This window comes from Pristis pectinata, chromosome 8 (genome assembly GCF_009764475.1).
Source record: "Pristis pectinata isolate sPriPec2 chromosome 8, sPriPec2.1.pri, whole genome shotgun sequence".
NCBI classification, from domain to species: Eukaryota; Metazoa; Chordata; class Chondrichthyes; order Rhinopristiformes; family Pristidae; genus Pristis; species Pristis pectinata.
Window position 1 is genome coordinate 90,238,569 of NC_067412.1, and position 19,430 is coordinate 90,257,998.

The 19,430-nt window shown below is 41.4% G+C and overlaps 1 protein-coding gene across 2 annotated transcripts in view; it reads left to right on the plus strand.

Moving 5' to 3' along the window:
• Positions 1-1,964: 1,964 nt before the first annotated feature.
• Positions 1,965-19,430, plus strand: part of ar (androgen receptor) — a 144,244-nt gene continuing 126,778 nt past the window's right edge. For both annotated transcript variants that reach the window (XM_052022350.1, XM_052022351.1), the window contains exon 1: positions 1,965-4,536. In XM_052022350.1, coding sequence (XP_051878310.1) covers positions 3,221-4,536 — 1,316 coding nt within the window. In that variant the 5' untranslated portion in view covers positions 1,965-3,220. The remainder of the gene's footprint in view (positions 4,537-19,430) is intronic.

The following is a 19,430-nucleotide window of genomic DNA, read 5'->3' on the forward strand; positions in this document are numbered from 1 at the left end:
ATCCTTATTTGACAGAGGTTTATTTCATGTCCTGCTTCCCACATTGTATTCATTTTAATCTTATTACACAATAATTAAAACAACTCTAACAATTCTGTGTTCTTTCAATCATTGGTTTCTTCTCATGGGCTCAGATTGGCTTCCATAAGGCAATGTTGTTCTTTACGATACAGAAGCTGTATTTGCTTTTTTTGGTAATTTTCCCTTGGACTGTAGGATGACCTGAAGGTTAACCATTATCTCCATTGCAAATGTCTACATTCTGGATTAAAGGTAATTCTTTTACTCGGATTGTTGAAATATCAACACACAGTGGGGGTGTTTAAGGCTATAGGAACAAAATTATGCACAATTAAAAGGAATACATGAAGTAAAAATAGCAAATATGCATGCACTTTCTTCTAATACCATAAAGGCTTTTTAAATAAGTTTCAAGAACAAATGTTTTTATTTCCTTTAGTGAGTTTGTTGTTGAAAGCTTTTTCATTTGAATTTAATCAGAAATTAAAATGATCTGGAGTTTTGCAACAAGGGCTAGACAGTAATCTTTAAAATCCAATTATTTTGTGATGGCCATCTAAGGTAATGGTCTGGATTTTGTGATCAGTGGTAATTAATCTTGAAGAAAGCAACCTACAAAAATTTAGCGGGTTCTGCAGCACTGATTTCTCCAAATGTTTAGATGGATGCCATCCATGGAGGATCCCAGATGTCAAGGAACAGAGAAATCAAACCAAACATATTGAAGAGCCAAACAGCCAAACATATTGAAGAACTCTCAGGGACAACAACTCAGGAAGTAAGAAGCACAGCTTATTATTAAGATATTACACTTTTCAGAGAAAAGCAAAATAAAGATTGAGAAAAACAAAAAGGTTTAAAGTCTAGGCTGAAATATCACACATTTTTTAAAAAATATTATGTCCTTAGAATTTAATTGATCTTTGCATAGCAGGAATGACACTCCATATTTATAAAAATAGTATTCACAGCTAGAGATGTTGCTCTCCGGTAATTATAACTTGATATCCTGTTATTCACAACTCATTCAACAAGTACTAACATTTTCAATGATTTTTACAGTGAGAATACTCCATAAAAAGTTGATGTTTGCTCATCATTGACTCTTCATTGTTTGCATCTATGAAGGCTGCAACAAGGCACCTAGTGGAGGATTAAAGTATTACTGAGGTTTAATCGTGCAACTGTGGACAACAGAAGTTGTTGTTAGCTTTGTGTGATATGCCAGCAAACACTGATGGTTTGCCATCGTACAACCTCAAATTCTGGGCCACTAAGTTGGGGTACTTGTAAAAAGGCTCTGTGTCATGCAGAAAGTAATATACACTTACATTAGCACAATCTACATGATTTTGTAGATACTGCAGCTGCCATTAAATAATCAAAATGAATACATGCAATAATCGGTCTCTGGTCCACATGAACCAAATGTGTGGAAGATCCAGTCTGTGTTTGACTAACAAAAGGCATCACCGTTCCTTCAGATGTCTATAATTCTCAATTTGATAAACTATTCCACATCGGCGATTTTTAATAGACTTCCACAAAGTAAGCTTAAATTAGTTTTCCAGGGATTATGAACTCTGTTTAGATTCAAGTGGCCACCTTAAAGTCAAGCCAATTGAATCACCCACCCCAACAATGTACCAATAAAAGGAACCATCTTAAACGTTTAAGTTAAATGGTTCCACGATTTATAATATTTTTAATCTCTGCATATATTACAGTAGTTGAAACAAATCGGTCTCTTCTGGGATGTGGAATATTACCATGTAACTTTAACATATCTTCTGCGCTTGCCTGTATATAAATGTGTTTGATTCTTTCGCTTACACATATACTCTTGATTGACGCAGCTATTTTGGCTAAACCCCAAGGTCTCAAAACGTAGCGTCAACACTTTCAATTGCCAGATGCACTCAGTAGCTCAGAGAAGGCGCAGATCGAACGCTGCTTTGCTATCACAGCACGCACACCTGAATTTGACAAAATGGTTGCAACCTGATCACTAAAATCGGATACCGCTAAATTAGAAAAAAAAGCGCCGTGCAAATAAAATCCAAGGAATATTTTACAAATCCAAGGCATCGATGGGAATCAAAGCACGGAAATCGAGCTGCATAACCTAAGAGTGCTAAGTGGGGCAGAAAAGTTTGCGATTCTTTGCGGTGCCAATTCTGTGGGACTTTGCTGGATGAGCACACTTCAGCTGTATTTTCGCAACAAGGGACAGGCAAAAACTGGACTTTGCATTACGTTGAGAGTGAGTATTTGTGGAATTAACGATAAAGTGAATACCACGAAAAAAAAACTTGCTGGTGATCTCGGCAGAACCTCCCGAGAATCTCATTGCTCTCGCTCCCACATGTTGGAATCTCCGTTCTCCTGTCCCCGGGAATAGTTTACTCCGTTTCAGTTGGAACCAGAGCTTTAAAAAAGGGAATCCAAACACTTGTTGTTTGTGACAGCGGATCGTGTTTACTGTACATCTCTTATAGCCGCTTCTGAGTAATTGTTACTTAAACTAACCGACAGAGATTGAACTGCGGGATCGGCCTTGGACAATATTACTGGGGAACCTCGGCGTTCCACCGGGTCGGGCAGAACGAGTTTCGTCCCTGCATTTATCAATTAAAACAGGGATACGACTGTCATTGAACGTCTGCCGGGATTGCAACGGGGATATCGTCGTGCAATTGAAATTATAAAGCTACCTATTACCGAATCCTGCCTCTCTTAAAAGTGCTTCGCCAGTAATTCGAAAACGGAAAGCAGGCAAATATATATACGATTGCAGTGCAAATAACGTGTCACGGATGCGAGAGAAGGCGGAGTTACTATATGGGATCGTACAGCGTTGACGTGAAATGAAAGAATTTAACACATTTATTATTTGGCCATGTGTGGAGGAAAAAAGTAATGCTGGCAGCTCCTGCTGATTGCAATAAAACTCTGCACGTAATCTCGTATTTGTGAGAGCTATGAAAAACTTAAGTGCGCTGGAAGGAGAAAAATGAATCAAGTAACGGGATTTTGAACATTGCTAATTTTTTTTTGTTTTTGCAGCCCTTCCTAATTGCTTTCTTCTAAATGCATTTTGGAATTGGTCATTCAAATTTTGCATTTTAACAAAACACAAGGGAAGAGCTTAACTTTTGCCATCAGATAGCTTGTATACACACACACACAAGAGGACACAATGGAGACGGAGAGCCTCTACGGCAATTACAACACGGGGCTCGGGTTGACGCCGGTGAGCTTCCAGCGGCAGGGGGCGTTGTTCGAGAGCGTGTTCCACGCGGCGTGCGCGCACGACGACGAGTGCCCGGGAGCGCGCGAAGAGGCGGCGGGAGCGCGCGAGCCCGCCGGCGGCGGCGGCGGCGGATTTGGCGCCTTTTGTGAGGACGCCGCGTGCCGCCGGAGCGGCGCCATCTTGAGGGAGGAGGAGGAGGAGGAGGAGGCAGCTGCCAACGGGCTGCGGCCGTTCGTCGTCCGCACGCTGTTCGGCCGCCCGCAGCGCGACAAGGGCCGCGGCTACCCCTGTGACTTCCAGGAGCGGGAGCTGGCGGGCGGCTACTCGCCGGAGGCCGAGTTCAACGGCAGCTGCTCGTACTCGTTGACCAGCGACACCGCCCGGGAGCTCTGCAAAGCCGTCTCGGTCTCCATGGGCCTCAACGTGGACAGCAGTGAGCTGGGCGAGCCGCAGTCGACCTACGGCGGTCACGGCAAGAGGGACTGCATGTTCGCTTTCCCGCAGGCCAAAGGCACCGCGGGGCTCGACGCCAGGACCGCCGCCGCGTCCGACCAGCCGAGCCCCGGGGCCCAGAGTAGGAGGCTGGCCGGCCGGTTGGAGGCGGCGGCGGAGGAATTGGAGGCGGCATTGGGCCAAGCAGAAGCCGAGCCATTCGCCGTCGACTACGAGGTGGCCCCGCCGCGTCGGGAGGCGACCTGCGGCGGTCTGGTGGAGGACTCGGGCGGTCGTGTGGCCGAGGCCAAGCCCATGGGCGGCGGCGGCGGCGACGACGGCGGCGGGCAGGCGGGCGAGTTCCCCGACAAGGATCCCAAGCAGTGCTCCTATGGCAGAGTGTTCCTGACCAACTACGGTTCCGGTCCCCCTCCCTCGGAAGACAGCACCTTGTACAATCTGTCGGACAGGCCTGGCTTCAGGGGGGACGACGACTGCGACGCCCAGTTCGCAAGCTTCAGAGTCAAAGTGGAGGAGTCGGACACCCCGGACGGCCGCGAACAGTTTGTTTCCCAGTGCAGGTACTCCGACTGCACCAGCCACCCGCCTTATGGGTCCCCGTCATCCTGGCGTTATGTTGAGAAGGGCGTCTTGGAGAATGATTACGGTGGTTCCCCCGAATATCCGAGGAACACCTTGGCTGTTCGAGATAACATTTTTACAACTGATTCATGGTGCTCAAGTGGGCTGTTGGACCGCGGACTTCATCAACCCTCATGCCATATTAAAAATGAAATAGATAATTGGATCGATGGATACTATAACATACGGTAAGTCTTTCGTTAATTGATTGGCAGCAAGGTGGGGAGTGCAAATGTAATGGCTGAGCCGGTGAAGACTTTTGGAGCGCACGGTAGTAATTAGTTGTGTTTAAACATTTAGATGTGGTTAATAAAGACACTTTCTTAGTTCTAATGAGTCTGTATGTCTGCAGAAAAAATGATCTGTCAATGTTGGCATTGGGTTCTGAGGTTTTTAACCTAATGATTAGTCTAAGTGAATTTCATATCATGCCCAAATAATGGCGGATTAATGCAGAAAACTGGGGTTGTATTTTGGTAGGAAGAACAAGAGCAGGAATATGTACTAAACGGGATACAGCAGTGGTGCTGTAGGTTGTGTGTAACTGCCTCATAACTCTAGTAACCTAGGTTTGATCCCGACCTTTTGGTTCTGTCTGGTGTGGAGTTTATACCTCTTACAGCGTGGGTTTCCCCTAGTTTGGTTCCTTCCCACATCTCAAAGAAGTACTATTGATGGAGTAATGTAAATTACTTCTAGTATAGTTGATTTGGAGAATCGGGGTGAAGTTGATGAGCACATGAAAGAGCATTAGTTACCAGGTAGCACGTTGGGAAGTAGTATAGATGGCAGTATTCTGTTGAGCTGGCATAGGTGTACGAGCTTTATAAAGAAATATGGAATACAGGAGTAAGGAAGTGATGCTGAATCTTTTAATAAAACACCTAATTTAGCTGGAATATTTTGTCCAGTTTTGGTCACCACATTTTTGGGAAAGATGTAAAGGCCTTGGAAGGACAGAAGAGGTTTGATAGAATGATTCTAGGCATAATGGACAAGTTTCAAAGATAAACTGGATAATCTGCACGTTCATGGAACAGAGGAGGTTTCTAGGGTATCTGATAGAAGTATTTAAAATGTTGAACAGCTTAGATAGAGGAAACTGTACTCATTGTTGGATGGCTCAAGACCTAGAGAAAGTAAATGAGGGTGATTGGCAAAAGAGACACAGGAAAAACATTTTATGCTGCAAATGGTTAGTTAGTATCTGAAAGATACTGCCAGGGGGAGTTGTGGAGGCTGGTTCTATTGTGTTCAAAAGGGAGCAGGATAAGAACTTGAAAGGCAAAAACCTGCAGGGTATGGAAGGAGGGTGGGGAATGGAACTATTTGGATTGCACTTGCATAGAAATACCTTGGATTTATAGACACCCTTTTAGTGCTGTAATCTATTTGTGGTTACGTGAATGTTAGTGTTTCTTGTTAGGATGGTTATGGTGCTCTGCAGGGTAGGCAGTTAGAGGAGATTTCTCAGTTAATAGCACTGTCAATCAAGCTTGCTGACTGCATGGCTGTCAGTCATTGCAATTGTTATATGCAGATCATTTATTTGTACCCATTTTCCATTATTATTTGTATGTAGAAATTACTTTGCTTTATTAGGGGAAGTTGCTGTAATTTGTTTTCTTTCTTGTTTTTAAAAGTATACTCTGCGTAAATGGACTTTTATTTGGCTCACACAAGGCTGTAGGTCTTGAGCCCACCCCACCTGCGGGTCATTTGTTGAAAACACTTCATCAGCCAATACTATTTTACATGAAAGCTGACATAAATATTTTGCTCTGATCATATAAATAGGAAACTAACTATGAAGTGGTATATGTATTACTTGACAAAGCACATGCAAAACGCTTCAGCTTGATTGTCAGTTGGCGATATTGAAGATGTAGGCTATCTGCAATCTTAGTGTCTTTTGTGTACTTTTTATATTGTAGTGTGTGAATTATTTTTCCAATGAAAGAATTTATTGAAGCAACATGCACAAATAAGGTCTACTTGAACTGACATGGAAAGGCAAATGCTGCACATAGTGGAGATCTGAAATGACCTCTGAATTTCCAAAGTTTTGTTACATATAAGTATATAGAGAGAAAAACAAGGCAAACATTTTAGGCTGATGGTTCAAGTTCTGTTGAAAATTTGACGTCCTGTTTCAAAAAAAGTGTCGCTGTTTACATGCAAAACTTCAGAGTTATTTTGATTTATAGTACTGGTACCTTCATTTTACAGCTGTAATATGTTCTTGTTATGAACTTGGATTCAGGATTTTACGTTTCAAGAGTCTAGTTTCCTTACTGGCACTAGTACACAGCGAAGTAGACTAATGATTGCTATGTTAATAAACTGATGGAAGATTAGAATTATCAAGCTTTTGTTTTCCATAATTATCTGTGACAATAGGTTATTTGCCTAACTTCAGAAGCAGACTACAAAATTCTGCTCCATGGTGCTTGTTATTTGATCTTGCACATGCGTGTACACTTCTGTTGTGTTTTGTGCTATATGACGTTCAGAAGGGGGGTAGTGTCTGACGATCACCCATGCAGGAGAGATGCAGATCAGCATCAATTTTCATGCAATGCTGAAATGAAAAGAGAAATTGCTGTGAAAAAGGTCAGGCACCATTAGTAGACTGGAAAAAAAGGTTGATGACCTTTCATCACACTGTTGATCTGAAAGATTGTCTTTAACTTTGTTCCTCTTTCCACAAGTGCACCCTGACCTGGATATTTCCAACGTTTTCTGTTTTTAAAATTTACAGCAGGTACCACTCCCTAGGGATATAGGGGAAGCAGTGGTTACACTGTACATAGAGCTTTTGACTCAACATCTTATCAAAGCTTATTGTAGAAAATAAAAGCTCACGGTAGAGGAGATTGGTTGGCTGACAGGAAACAGAATTGGCATAAATGGTTCAATCATCGAAGAAAATCACAAAGCTTCTTCAACCTTAACCATTAACAAAAAGAAACCGTTAACATTTAACAGCTGCTACCTGACCTGAGGTGTTACAACATTTTCTATTTTTATTTCAAATTGATCAATTTCTGGTCGACAAGATGTAATGTGATGTGCCACAGTGTTTGGTGCTGGATCTCAACTGTTCATTTTATGCAAATGATTTGGATGAAGCATCAAAGGTATAATTGCTAAATTGTGAATGACAAAGATGGGAAACTAATTTGTAAAGAGGCAACAAAAGAATGTAGGTAGGTCAGGTGAATAGGCAAACATGTTGCCAATGTAACATAATGTAGGAAAATGTGTAGTTGCCATTTTGGCAAGAATAATTAATAAAATATCTAAATACTGAAGGATTATAGAGCTAAGATGCAGAGGGATCTGGCTGTCCTAGTGCATGAGTTGAGAAAGGCTGATATGAAGATACCACAAGTATTTAGAAAGCTAACAGTATGATATATTGCTAGAAGAATTGAATACAAAGTACAGAGGTTGTGCCTTGGTAAGAGCACCGGCATCAAATCAGCATTGTACCTGTTAACACAAGTGGGGAACCTAGTATCCAGCAACAGGAAGAATTCCATCCCAACACCTCTCCCTCCTCTGCTCCTCACTGTTAGTTAAAAGGTCATTAATTACTTGTAGGTTTGCTTAGGAGGGAAACTGGTTGTGGAAACTTTTGATGTTTAGATGCCTTTAGAACTTGAGAAGTTTAGAGGGAGTGCTTTGGCAGAATGTGCACTTAAACTTTAGGGTAAACCCAATGGAGGTTTTTCTAGCTATTCCTTTGGGTAGGCAAAATAATAAGAATGTGAGAAAGGCATGTAAGCAGAGCTTTCTGCTAGTAGAGGGAGAAAAGCACTGAATAGGAGGCCTCACTACAAAGAGTCCTTGGAACCTGTTCTCTTGCATTGACCTAATGAAAAGTATTTTTGTAAAAGAGCTCCACTTTACGAAGAATGCCACATGCTCTAGATGATGAGTGGAGCAAGAACCACTTTCTCTGTGGCAAAGAGGGGGGACAGTGGCTATGACTTCCTTTGGATTGGTATCTCTCCAGGAAGATTTAACACTTTGTGGTATACCATGCATTAGAAGAAGATGGGAGCCTCTGAACACAGAGTTGAATTCAGCTTCTCTTCTGTGGGGGCATAGTGTAGGAGATGATGAGCATGAATACTTATGAGAATTTCTAACTTCCAGAGGAGTATTGTGTTTGTCATGATTAACTAGATGGCAGTGTCTGTAAGCTGAGATGGGGCTTTGAAGATTAGTGGTAAGTGTTTTTTTTCCTGTTCATTCATGATGAGATTATTATTGGCAATGTAATTCAGTGCTGCTTCCATGTTGTCTTTGAGGGGGTGATCTTGAATCACTCTGTTCATGTGTTGAAAGTTCCCCATTGTGCTGTTAGACCATGATTTACATCATTTATTGTTCTTTTGTCATTTTAATGAAAGAACAATAATCTTTTTCCAAGTCAAGTTTTGTGGGGCTTGAGAACTTGCAAGTGGTCACACATTCCCTCATGCTTCCTCATTTTGTTCTTTGAAGTGGTGGAGGTGCAGTGGGATGGAGTCAAGTTACTAAGACAATGACTTGGTCAGTTTTGCGGTGCATTTTGTAAAAGTACATGCTTGCCACTGTGGTGAAGGGAGTGATTGTATAACTTGACCTCTGTTCTGCTTTTGCTGTGTTGATATTAATGTGACTGATCCAGTTAAGTTCCTAGTCAGTGGTGAAGATCAAGACTTTATGATAGTAACTTCATTGAATATCAGTGAGGGGAGAAGATACAATCTGATTGGAGATGGTCAGTGCTTGACCAATTATCAGTTCATTGCCAAAAGTTATCCAAGTCTTAACTGCATGGAGGCATGTACTTTTGGAGTTATGAACACTGTTCTAGCCATTATGGTGTTGGGAAAGATATTGATGAGCAAGTTGAAAGCGAAGAACTCCTGGCACATCGCATGGAGGAACTTCAGAGGTCCTTTTCTTGAGGTCTGTATTGCAACACTAAAGTTTCCCTAATGTCAAAGGCATTCCATCTCTCTTCATCTCTGGGACTCTTCATGTTTAGATCAAGGCTGTAATGAGATCTGGAATCAAGTCATCTTGGCAGAACAACTGAGTGTTGATGAGCAGATTATTGATGAGTAAATGGTGCTTGATAGCACTGTTGGTGGCATGTTGTTACTCTGCTTGTGATTTAGGCTGGGTTGGTAATTGCCTGGATTGCATTTGTCCTGCTTTTGTGGATCTCGTATACTCGGGTAGTTTTCCACACTTGTGGGATAAATGCCAGAGTTGCAGCTACACAGGAGCAGTTTGGCTAGAGTCATGGCTTGTTCTGGAGCACATCTGTGTTTCTGGGCTATTGTCATGTCACAAAGCCTTTGCTGTATCTAGTGCAATTGACTTTTCTTAATATTGTGTAGAATGAATTGAATTCTGTGAAGACTGGCTTCCTCATTTGCTTTGACAGTTAAGTTACAGTTCAGTGATGGAGATTGCTGATGGAGGAGTGAGTGAGGCTGATGGTACTGTTGGTCAATGTGTAAATCAAATCCTATGAGTGTAAGTCCATTAAACTTGCTGAACTGGGCCACTGCCTTTGGGGCCTGACTTCTCACAACATGAACCTGTGCTGTCCTATCAGGAAATTGGTCCTTTTGTTATGCAGTAGGGCCATCACTAATGTGATTAGTACTTGTTGATATCTGAAATCTTATTAATGAGGCCACAGCACACATGCAACCAGTCAAGCTGTGACGATTAATTGGGTTTCAAGATCCCAACACTTTTTTTTCTCTTTTACTATCTGATTATAGCTCCTATGCAGTTCAGAATTGGAGATGTGGTGTCAGGATAGTGATCAGATATTTAGAACAGGAAGAAGAAATTATTAACTTCTGAGCTTTAGGAACCTTTCAATTTCTCTATTCCAGAGGCTGTGGGTAATTGGTCATTTAATTTACAATGCCAGAGCCATAAAGTGCAAGGAGAGAATAGTCACCTCCATTTTGGTGGTCCTTCTGGTGTATTGCATGGAATGTGGTCTGGTCTTGGCTAACACCATGTTCAGTCGGAGAAACCAGTATAAGGCCTCAATCCAAACGTCGGTACCAGCTAAATTATGATATCTGAGTTAGGATTGCAGAAATGTCCACGTCATTCATGCTATGACAACTGCTGATCTTCAACATTAATATTCCTCTACAACCATTTTTTTTTCTTGCCATTTAGAAATTGGGTGATTGGAGCAGAGTGCTTGGTCTCCAGGAACCTAGCTCCAAAGTGGTGACAGCAACAAAGGCTGCTGCGGGAAGCTAAATGTTGAACGTCTAAAAGGCCCTGTTTTATTTTTTTAAAAGCTCAGTGGATGGGAAGTGGGTAATTAAGGTAAATATTGGAGGTTGAGACTGGGCGATTAATAATAGGCCATTGAGAAATGGCAGATATTCTAAATAATAATTTTGGGGATTGGGCTTCACAGAAAATGCTTAAAAACCTCCCCGTAATAGATAATTAAGGGGTTATAGGGCATGGTGTTACAGATATAAAAGATTACTGCATGAGATAAGAACACATGGGGTTGGGGAAATGTATTCATACGTATAAGTGAATCACTAACCAAAAAAAACTCAGGATAAATGGGTCATTTTTGAATTGACAGTCAATAATAGTGAGGTCTTGCAGGAATTGGTGCTAGGGTCTCAAATATTAATACTATTTATATTATTGCCTTGAAGGTATTGAGTGTACAATAACCACATTTTTAGCTGATACAAAATTTAAGCATGTTAGTAAGTTGGGAGGAAGACACAAAAAGCCTGCAAAGTACTAAGTGGCAGGGCGAAAAGTTGGGAGGTGGGAAAATGAGCTGATCTACTTTGGATAGAAAAATGAAAAAGCATATTATTTAAATGAAACCCTAAAGTGTTGCAGTACAAAGGGATCTGGGAGTCCTAGTCCATGAAACAAAGGGTTGGGTATACAGATACAGGAAGGCGAATGGAATGTTGACCTTAATTGCAAGACTTATGGGGTATAAAAATAGGGAAATTTTGATGCAACTTTATGGGCTTCTAGTGAGACCACACCTGCAGTATTGCATACAGTTTTAGTCTCCAAATAATGTTATACTTGCTTTGGAGGCATTGAAGAGAGAGTTCACTAGGTTGATTCCTAATATGAAAGAGCTGACATGAAGAGAAGTTTAGCAGGTCAGGCTTATTCTCATTGAAGTGTAGAAAAATGAAGGGTATTGACAGAAGGATTGATGATAAGAGGATGTTTACCCTAGTGGGGCTATCTAAAAATGGGGGTATTGTTACAGAATAAGAGGTCACCCATTTAGGATTGGGATGAGGAGAAATGAGTTATTGGTGTTCTCTGCTCAAGAGGGCTGTGAGGTTTCTTTGCTGCCAACTGCATGGAAATTGGTTGCAAGGATCCTCCTTTGCTGCCTCCTGCTGATGGCCAAATATCTTCCATAATTGGTAAATTGGTTTATGATTGTCGTGTGTACAGAGATACAGTGAAAAACTTTGTTTTGCATGCCATCTGTACAGATCATTTTATTGCAACAGTGCATTGAGGTAGTACAAGGGAAAACAATAACAGAATGCAGAATAAAGTGCTCTGGTTACAGAGGGAGTGCAGTGTAGGCAGATAATGTGTAAGGCATAACGAGGTAGATTGTGAGGTCAAGAATCCATCTTGGCATACTGGGGACCATTCGATAGTCTTGTATCAGCAGGCTAGAAGCTGTTCTTGAGCCTGGTGGTACATGCTTGAAGGCTTTTGATTCTTTTGCTTGATCAGAGGAGAGAGAATGCCCAGGGTGTGTGGCATCTTTAATTATGCTGACTGCTTTACTGAGACAGTGAGAAGTACAGACAGAGTCCATGGAGGGGAGGCTGGTTTCCATGATGTGCTGAACTGTGTCCACAACCCTCTGCAGTTTGTTGCTATCTCAGACAGAGTAGTTGTCATACCAAGCTGAATTAAATTTAAAAAAAAGTACTATGACTAGTATTAATAGTAATAAGATCATTATTGGCAAGCCAGATGATCTGTACATGTGGGAGCCAACGGAGTTTACTGTAATCGATAGCAGTTATCTGCAATAAGCATATGCAGCTTGATTAACTTTAGCTCCAAGTTGATGAGCTGGAATCCAAGTTTTTTATATTCTGATGCATCAAGGTGGAAAAATAGTTTCCACGAGGCAGTTGCCCCAGAGTTGTGCACAATTTACAGGTGTAGCCTCGCTGGAGCCCTTTTTATTTTCATCTGAATACATTTATCCTTTTACTCAACTGCTCTTCCTTATTGCCTTTCTTATGGTTAATATTAACCAGAGTCTAGAAACATGAGTACACTTACAAGTAAAGTTAGAGTACGGAAAAAAGGTAAAAAGAATAAAAAAATTTAAGGCTCTTTATCTGAATTTAAGCAGCAGTCACAATAAGATGAGTTAGTGGCATTAATGGGTTTAATCTCATAGCCACTACTGATGAGTATTTGCTAAGTCAAGACAGGAAACTAAATATTTTAAGGTACTTGACATTTCAAAAGGATGGGCAGAAAGATGGGATCAGTACAGCAATGAAAAACGATCATGGCTAAGAAGATCAAAATAGAATCATTTTGCTTGGGATGAGAAATAGAAAGGAAGAGAAGTCATTGATAGAAATAGCTATTGGTCCCTCGAAAGTAGATGCATTGTTGGACAGTGTATAAATCAAAAAAAAATCTCGGTCCAAGAGAGAGCTACTGCAGTAATTGTGTGCAGCTTCAGTCTTAAAGACTGATTACATTACATTAGCAAAGGTAATCTTGAACACTTGTTCAAAGTGTATTTCTTAGAATAATATGCGTGGAACCAATCAGGGAACAGGCTTTTAGATCTGGTTATGTATAATGAAATTAAGTAACGATCTGAAAAGATCCTCTGAGGAATAGGGATTATAACTTGTTAAATTCCATATACACTTTGAGAATGTGAAACTTGGGTCTGAAATCAGTACCTTAAAATTAATTAAAGACAATTCTGAAATTGTCAGAATCAGATTTATTATCACTTACTGTATATGATGTGAAATTTGTTCTGCGACAGCAGTACTGTGCAAAGATATAAAATTACTATAAATTACAAAACTAAATAGTGCAAAACAAAATAGAGGTGGTGTTCATGGACTGTTCAAAAATCTGATGGTGGAGGGGGAAGAAGCTGTTCCTGAGTTGTTGAGTGATGGTTCTCAAGCTCCTGTACCACCTTCCTAATGGTAGTAATGAGAAGAGAGCAGGATGATGAGGGTCCTTAATAAAGGATGCTGCTGCCTTGAGGCACCACCTCTTGATGTCCTCAATGCTGAGGAAGGTTGTGCCCATGATGGAGTTGGCTGAGTCTACACCCTCTGCAGCCTCTTGCGATCCCATGCATTGGAGCCTCCATACCAAGCAGTGATTCAACCAGTCAGAATGCTCACCACCATCTTTAATCAATTCTTCCTTCATAGACAATGTGGACATGGAAAGTAAGTTGAGGAGGTAAGGCAAAGATTTAAGAAGAGGTTCTATAATTCTCAAGCTGTATTCTGTAAAGAAATAGTAAACTTTAGTAATCCAGAACCCTTGAGACTTTGCTGGTGCAGACTAACAGATTTTCTGGATTATCGTATGTTATTCCAATTTTCCAACACTCTTTAAATTATGGAGACACAAGCGACTGCGGATGCTGGAATCTGGAGTGAAGTAAAGTAAGCTGCTGAAAGAACTCAGCGGATTGAACAGCATTGGTGATAGCTGGAGCCAGATTTGTGGTGATGAAGCCAGGTGGTGGACAGGAAGTATTGAGACAGTGGTGATACATAGGCTTACCAGCTCTGTCTCATCCCTCTGACTTCTGTATACTGACCATCTTCCATCTACACTCTATTCTGATGCAGGGTTTCTACCTGAACCATCAGTGATCTCTTTGCCTCTTCAGATGCTGCTCAACTTGCTAAGTTCTTTAGTTTATTTTATCATTCTTTTAAATTCATTATTTTGTATGTTACACACATCCCCTCATAACCTCATCCATTCCAGGTGAGATTGAAACAGCGTGGTTTCCAGTTGCCCGCCCCCCCCCCACGTACTACTAGCTAATGTCCAAGCCATTGTAAACAAAATAGATGAAGTTAAAGCAAGACTTTCCTGTCAAAGGGAACAGAGGGATTGCTGTGTGCTCTGTCACCGAAATGTGGCTTGCATCTGCTTCACCTGACTGTGCTTTCCAATCTGAGGGCTTCTCAATTCACTAGGTGGACCATACAGCATCCTCAGGCAAAGCAAGAGGGGGAGACGTCTGCTTACTAAATTCCTCACGGTGCTCGGACTTGACGGTTCTGGTGAGTTCCGGCGCACCAAACTTGAAATATCTAATGGTGAATTGCCACCCATACTACCTGCCACAGAAGTTTACTTCAGCTATCCTGACAGCAGTCTACATCCCACCCCAAGTGGACGTGAAGCCTGCACTCAATGAACTATACTCCATAATCAACAACCTTGAAACGGGATAATCATATCCAGTGACTTCAACCAGGCCAATTTCAAGAGTTTTTTATCAAAATACTACCAGCACGTCGCCTGTCCCACTGGGGGCCCAAACACCCTTGACAATTGCTACACAACCATCAAAGATGCCTACTGATCCATCCCCTGCCCACACTTTGGTAAATCAGTCCATCAGCCTGTGCATACAAACAGAAACTGAAACATGAGAATCCAGTACAGAAAGTTGTACAGTGCTGGTCTGAGGGAATAAATTAACTTCTGTGTGACTGCTTTGAGTCAGTAGACTAGTCCATGTTCAAAGACTCAGCAGTCAATCTAAATGAGCATGTCACCACCATCATAAACTTTATCATCAAGAGTGTAGAAGACTGTACGGCAAAGGGGTCAATTCGAGTGTTCCCAGACTAGAAACCATGGATGAATTGAGAGATCCACTCCCTATTGAAGTCCAGGTCTGCGGCATTCAAGTCAAGTGACCCTGACCTTTTACAGGAAATCTAAGTATGACCTTCGTAAAGCTACTGGGGAGGCCAAGAGACCGTACCAGTCCAAAATAGAGTCCTAGACCAGCCGTCAGTTGTGGCAGAGCTGGCATGCTATAATGGGCTACAAAACAAAGTTGGGCAGCATTGCCAACAACAGCGCATCCCTCCCCGGTGATCTTAATACATTCTGTGCACGTTTTGAACAGAAGGGAAATGGAACGTCACCACCTGCCCTGACAGCCTCCAATGCACCTGTACGCACAATCACTGTTGCAGATGTCAGATCAGTCTTCTAGAGAGCGGACCCATGGAAAGCATCTGGCTCAGATGGAGTCCCCAGCCATGTCCTTGGATCCTTTGCAGATCAGCCTGTGTGGGTATTTTGTAGACATTTTTAACTTCTCTTTACTTCAATCTGAGGTTCCCACTTGCTTTAAGAAGACCATTATCATCCCAGTACCAAAGAAAAGTAAGGCAATGTGCCTTAATAACTATCGCCCAGTGGCTCTGACATAAACCATCATGAAGTACTTCGAGGCTGATCATGACACACATCAACTTCAGCCTTCCAGGCAACCTAGACCCATTGCAATTCACCTAACCCCAAACTAGGTCCTTGATGGAAGTCATCTCCCTGGCCCTACATTCATCTCTGGAGCATCTGGATAATAAAGACTTCAGATGACTATTTATTGACTACAGCTCAGACTTAAGTACCATAATTCCAGACAAACTCATCTCCAAACTCCTAGCCTGGGACTCAATACCTCCCTTTGCAGCTGGATCTTTGACTTTCTGACCAACAGACTACAATCAGATAAGGATCGGACTGCAGTCAGTAAGGATAAACAGCAATGCATCCACCATGATTGGTAGATGATGAGGTATCTACCATACCTCAACAATGGTTCCCCATAAGGCTGTGTTCTCAGCCCCCTACTTTACTGGACACTCACAACTATGGAGCCAGGTTCTGCTCTAATTTCATCTACAAGTTTGCAGATGACACCACCATAATGGGCTGAATCTAAGTAACGATGAGTTGGAATACAGGAAGGAGATCCTAGTGGCATGCTGTCATGACAACAACCTTTTCCTCAATGTCAGCAAAACAGAAGAGTTGGTCACTGACTTCAGGAAGTGGGGCAGTGCATACACTCCTGTTTACATCAATGATGCTGAAGTGGAGATGGTTGAGAGCTTCAAGTTCCTAAGTGTAAACATCGCCAATAGCTTGTCCTGGTCCAACCACACATATGGTCAAGAAAGCACAACAGCACCTCTACTTCCTCAGGAGGCTAAAGAAATTCTGTATGTCCCCTTTAACCCTCACTAATTTTTATCGATGCACCTTGGTAAGCATCCATCCATTACGGCTGGGTATGGCATCTGCTCTCCCTAAGACCGCAAGAAACTTCAGTTTTGTGGATACAACTCAGCATATCACGAAAACCAGCCTCTCCTCCGTGGACTCTGTCTACACTTCTGCTTTGGTAAAGCAGCCAACATAATCAAAGACCCCTCCGACACTGGTCATTCTCTCTTCTTCCCCATTCCCATTGGGCAGAAGGTACAAAAGCCTGAAAGCAGGTACCACCAGAGTCGAGGACAGCTTCTATCCTGCTGTTATAGGACTCTTAAACCAACTTCTTATACAATAAGATGGACCTTTAACATCACAATCTACCTTTTTGTGCCTGCTGTGCACTTTCTCTGTAATTGTAACACTATATTCTGCATCCTGTTATTGCTTTTCCCTTTTATTCGATGTACTGATGTGATGAAATGATCTGTATGGATGGCATGCAAAGGTTTTTCACTGTACCTTTGTACATGTGACAATAATAAAAGACCTAGCTTCTCTCCAGTCTCTCTTCATAACTGAACTGCTCCATCCCAGACAATTTCCTAGTGTATCTCCTCTGCACCATCTCAAGTGCTATTGCATTCTTCCTTTATCTCAGTGACCAGAACTGCATGCAGTACTCCAGCTGAGCTCTGACAAGATTTTAAGGTTCTGTACTTCTGTATTTCATGCCCCAACTAATGAAGACCAATATCCCATATGCCTTCCTAATCAGATTGTCTACCTGCATTGCCACCTTTTGAAGATTAATGGATGTACTCCAAGGCCCTTCTATTCCTCAATACTCCCCAAGACCCTATCATTTATGGTCTATGTCCTAGTCTCATTAGTGCTCCCAAAATACATCATTTTACATTTGTCTGGGTCAAACTCCATCTGGCGTTTTTTTTTCTCTCTGTAAGCCCATTTCACCAAAGCATCAATATCTCTCTGCAGCTTAAGACTTCTTCTCACACTATCAGCAACTCCAGCAATCTTCATGTCATCCATGAACTTGCTGATCTTGCTTCCCACATTCACATCTGTGATTTGCATATATTACAAACAACCAGGGTCCCAGCACTGATCCTTGTGGGATACCACAAGTCATAGATGTCTATTTGTAAAAACAGCCCTTTTCCATCACCCACTGTTCCCTATTGCCAAGCCAATTTTGGATCCAGTTTGCCAACTTGCCTAGATCCTGTTGGCCCTAAGCTTTTGAATCAGTCTCCCAAACTGAAAAAGACATCATTATTCCTATCTGTTTTCTGTCCATTAACAATTCTTCACACATTATGCTGAATACACTAAGCTTTAATTTTGTTAAATAATCTCTTGCTGTCACAGTGTATGAAAGGCTTCTCAAAATTCTAATATACCATGTCAACTGATTTGCCCTCATTTAATTTGGCACTTACAACCTCAGTAAATCATTATCAGATTTATCAAACGTGATTTTCTTTCATGAATCCAAGTTGACTCTGGCTAATCCTATTATTGTCTAAGTGCATTTATCCTGCAACTGATGTTAGAGTAACTGGTCTGTAGTTCCCTTTTTTCCTCTTGCTCTCATTTTTTTAAATGGTGGGGTTCTATTTGCTGCTCCAATCTGTAGGAACTGTTCTAAGATTTCTGGAACTTTGGAAGGTGACAACTGGTGCATACACTGTGTCAACAGCCTTCAAAGCTCTGAGAAACAAGTTGTTGGGTCCTGGGAAATTATTACTTTTTAGTCTCATTTAATTTCTGTTAATAAACTTGTCAATCATATACTATACTTTATTATTCTTCGTATTTATACACAATCAAAATGTGTAATAAGAAACTTGGTTAAACAATTTAATTTTGTCACAAAATAATCATTAAAAGTTGCTTTGAGTTCCAGAAATGTCAGTAACTATCTAGAATGCTATTTTGTTACATGTTTAAAGGAAGATAAAATTTGACAGTTATGGTTAAAAAAATTTCAAGTTTCTTTTTACTTGGCACATGCATATTATTTGCAAGGTCATCATTTTTGTCCATTCTGAACTATCCTTGAGAAGGCAAGGCTGAAGCTATTGGTCCACATGGTGGAGATGAAACCCAAGGAAGAACTGGCAATATATTCAAAGTTAGGATAGTGTGTAACTTGAAAGTGGTAATATTCCCTGGTGTTTTCTGCCTTTGATGTTTTTAGATGATAAGTGGGATCTGTTTTAAAACAAAATATCTTGCTGATTTGTTGCAGTACATTTTGTACACCAGATTAATGGTGCACTATTTGTAGAGAGTACACCTGAAGAAGAGTGTTTAAACCAGGTAACAAACTTACAGTCTACCAAACATCAGTGATCTGTGCTCTTCAGGCATTGGAGATGTGGATAGCCTACAATAAGCATCCCCATTATACAGGAGAAATACTACCAAACATGGACAGAAAAGCTGAACTCCTGAGGTGGAGTGAGAGTAACTGCCCTTGAAATCAAGGCAGAATTTGCTTATGGCATCAAGGATCCCTAGCTAAACTGAAGTCAATGTGAATCTCGGAGAAATCCATCCACTGGTTTGAATCATACCTAGTAGAAAGAGAGATGATTCTTTGTAACCATAACACTTTATTCTGCATTCTGTTATTGTTTTAGAACATTACAGCACAGTACAGGGCCTTCGGCCCATGATGTCATGCTGACATTTTATCCTGTTCTAATATCAATCTAACCCTTCCCTCCCACAT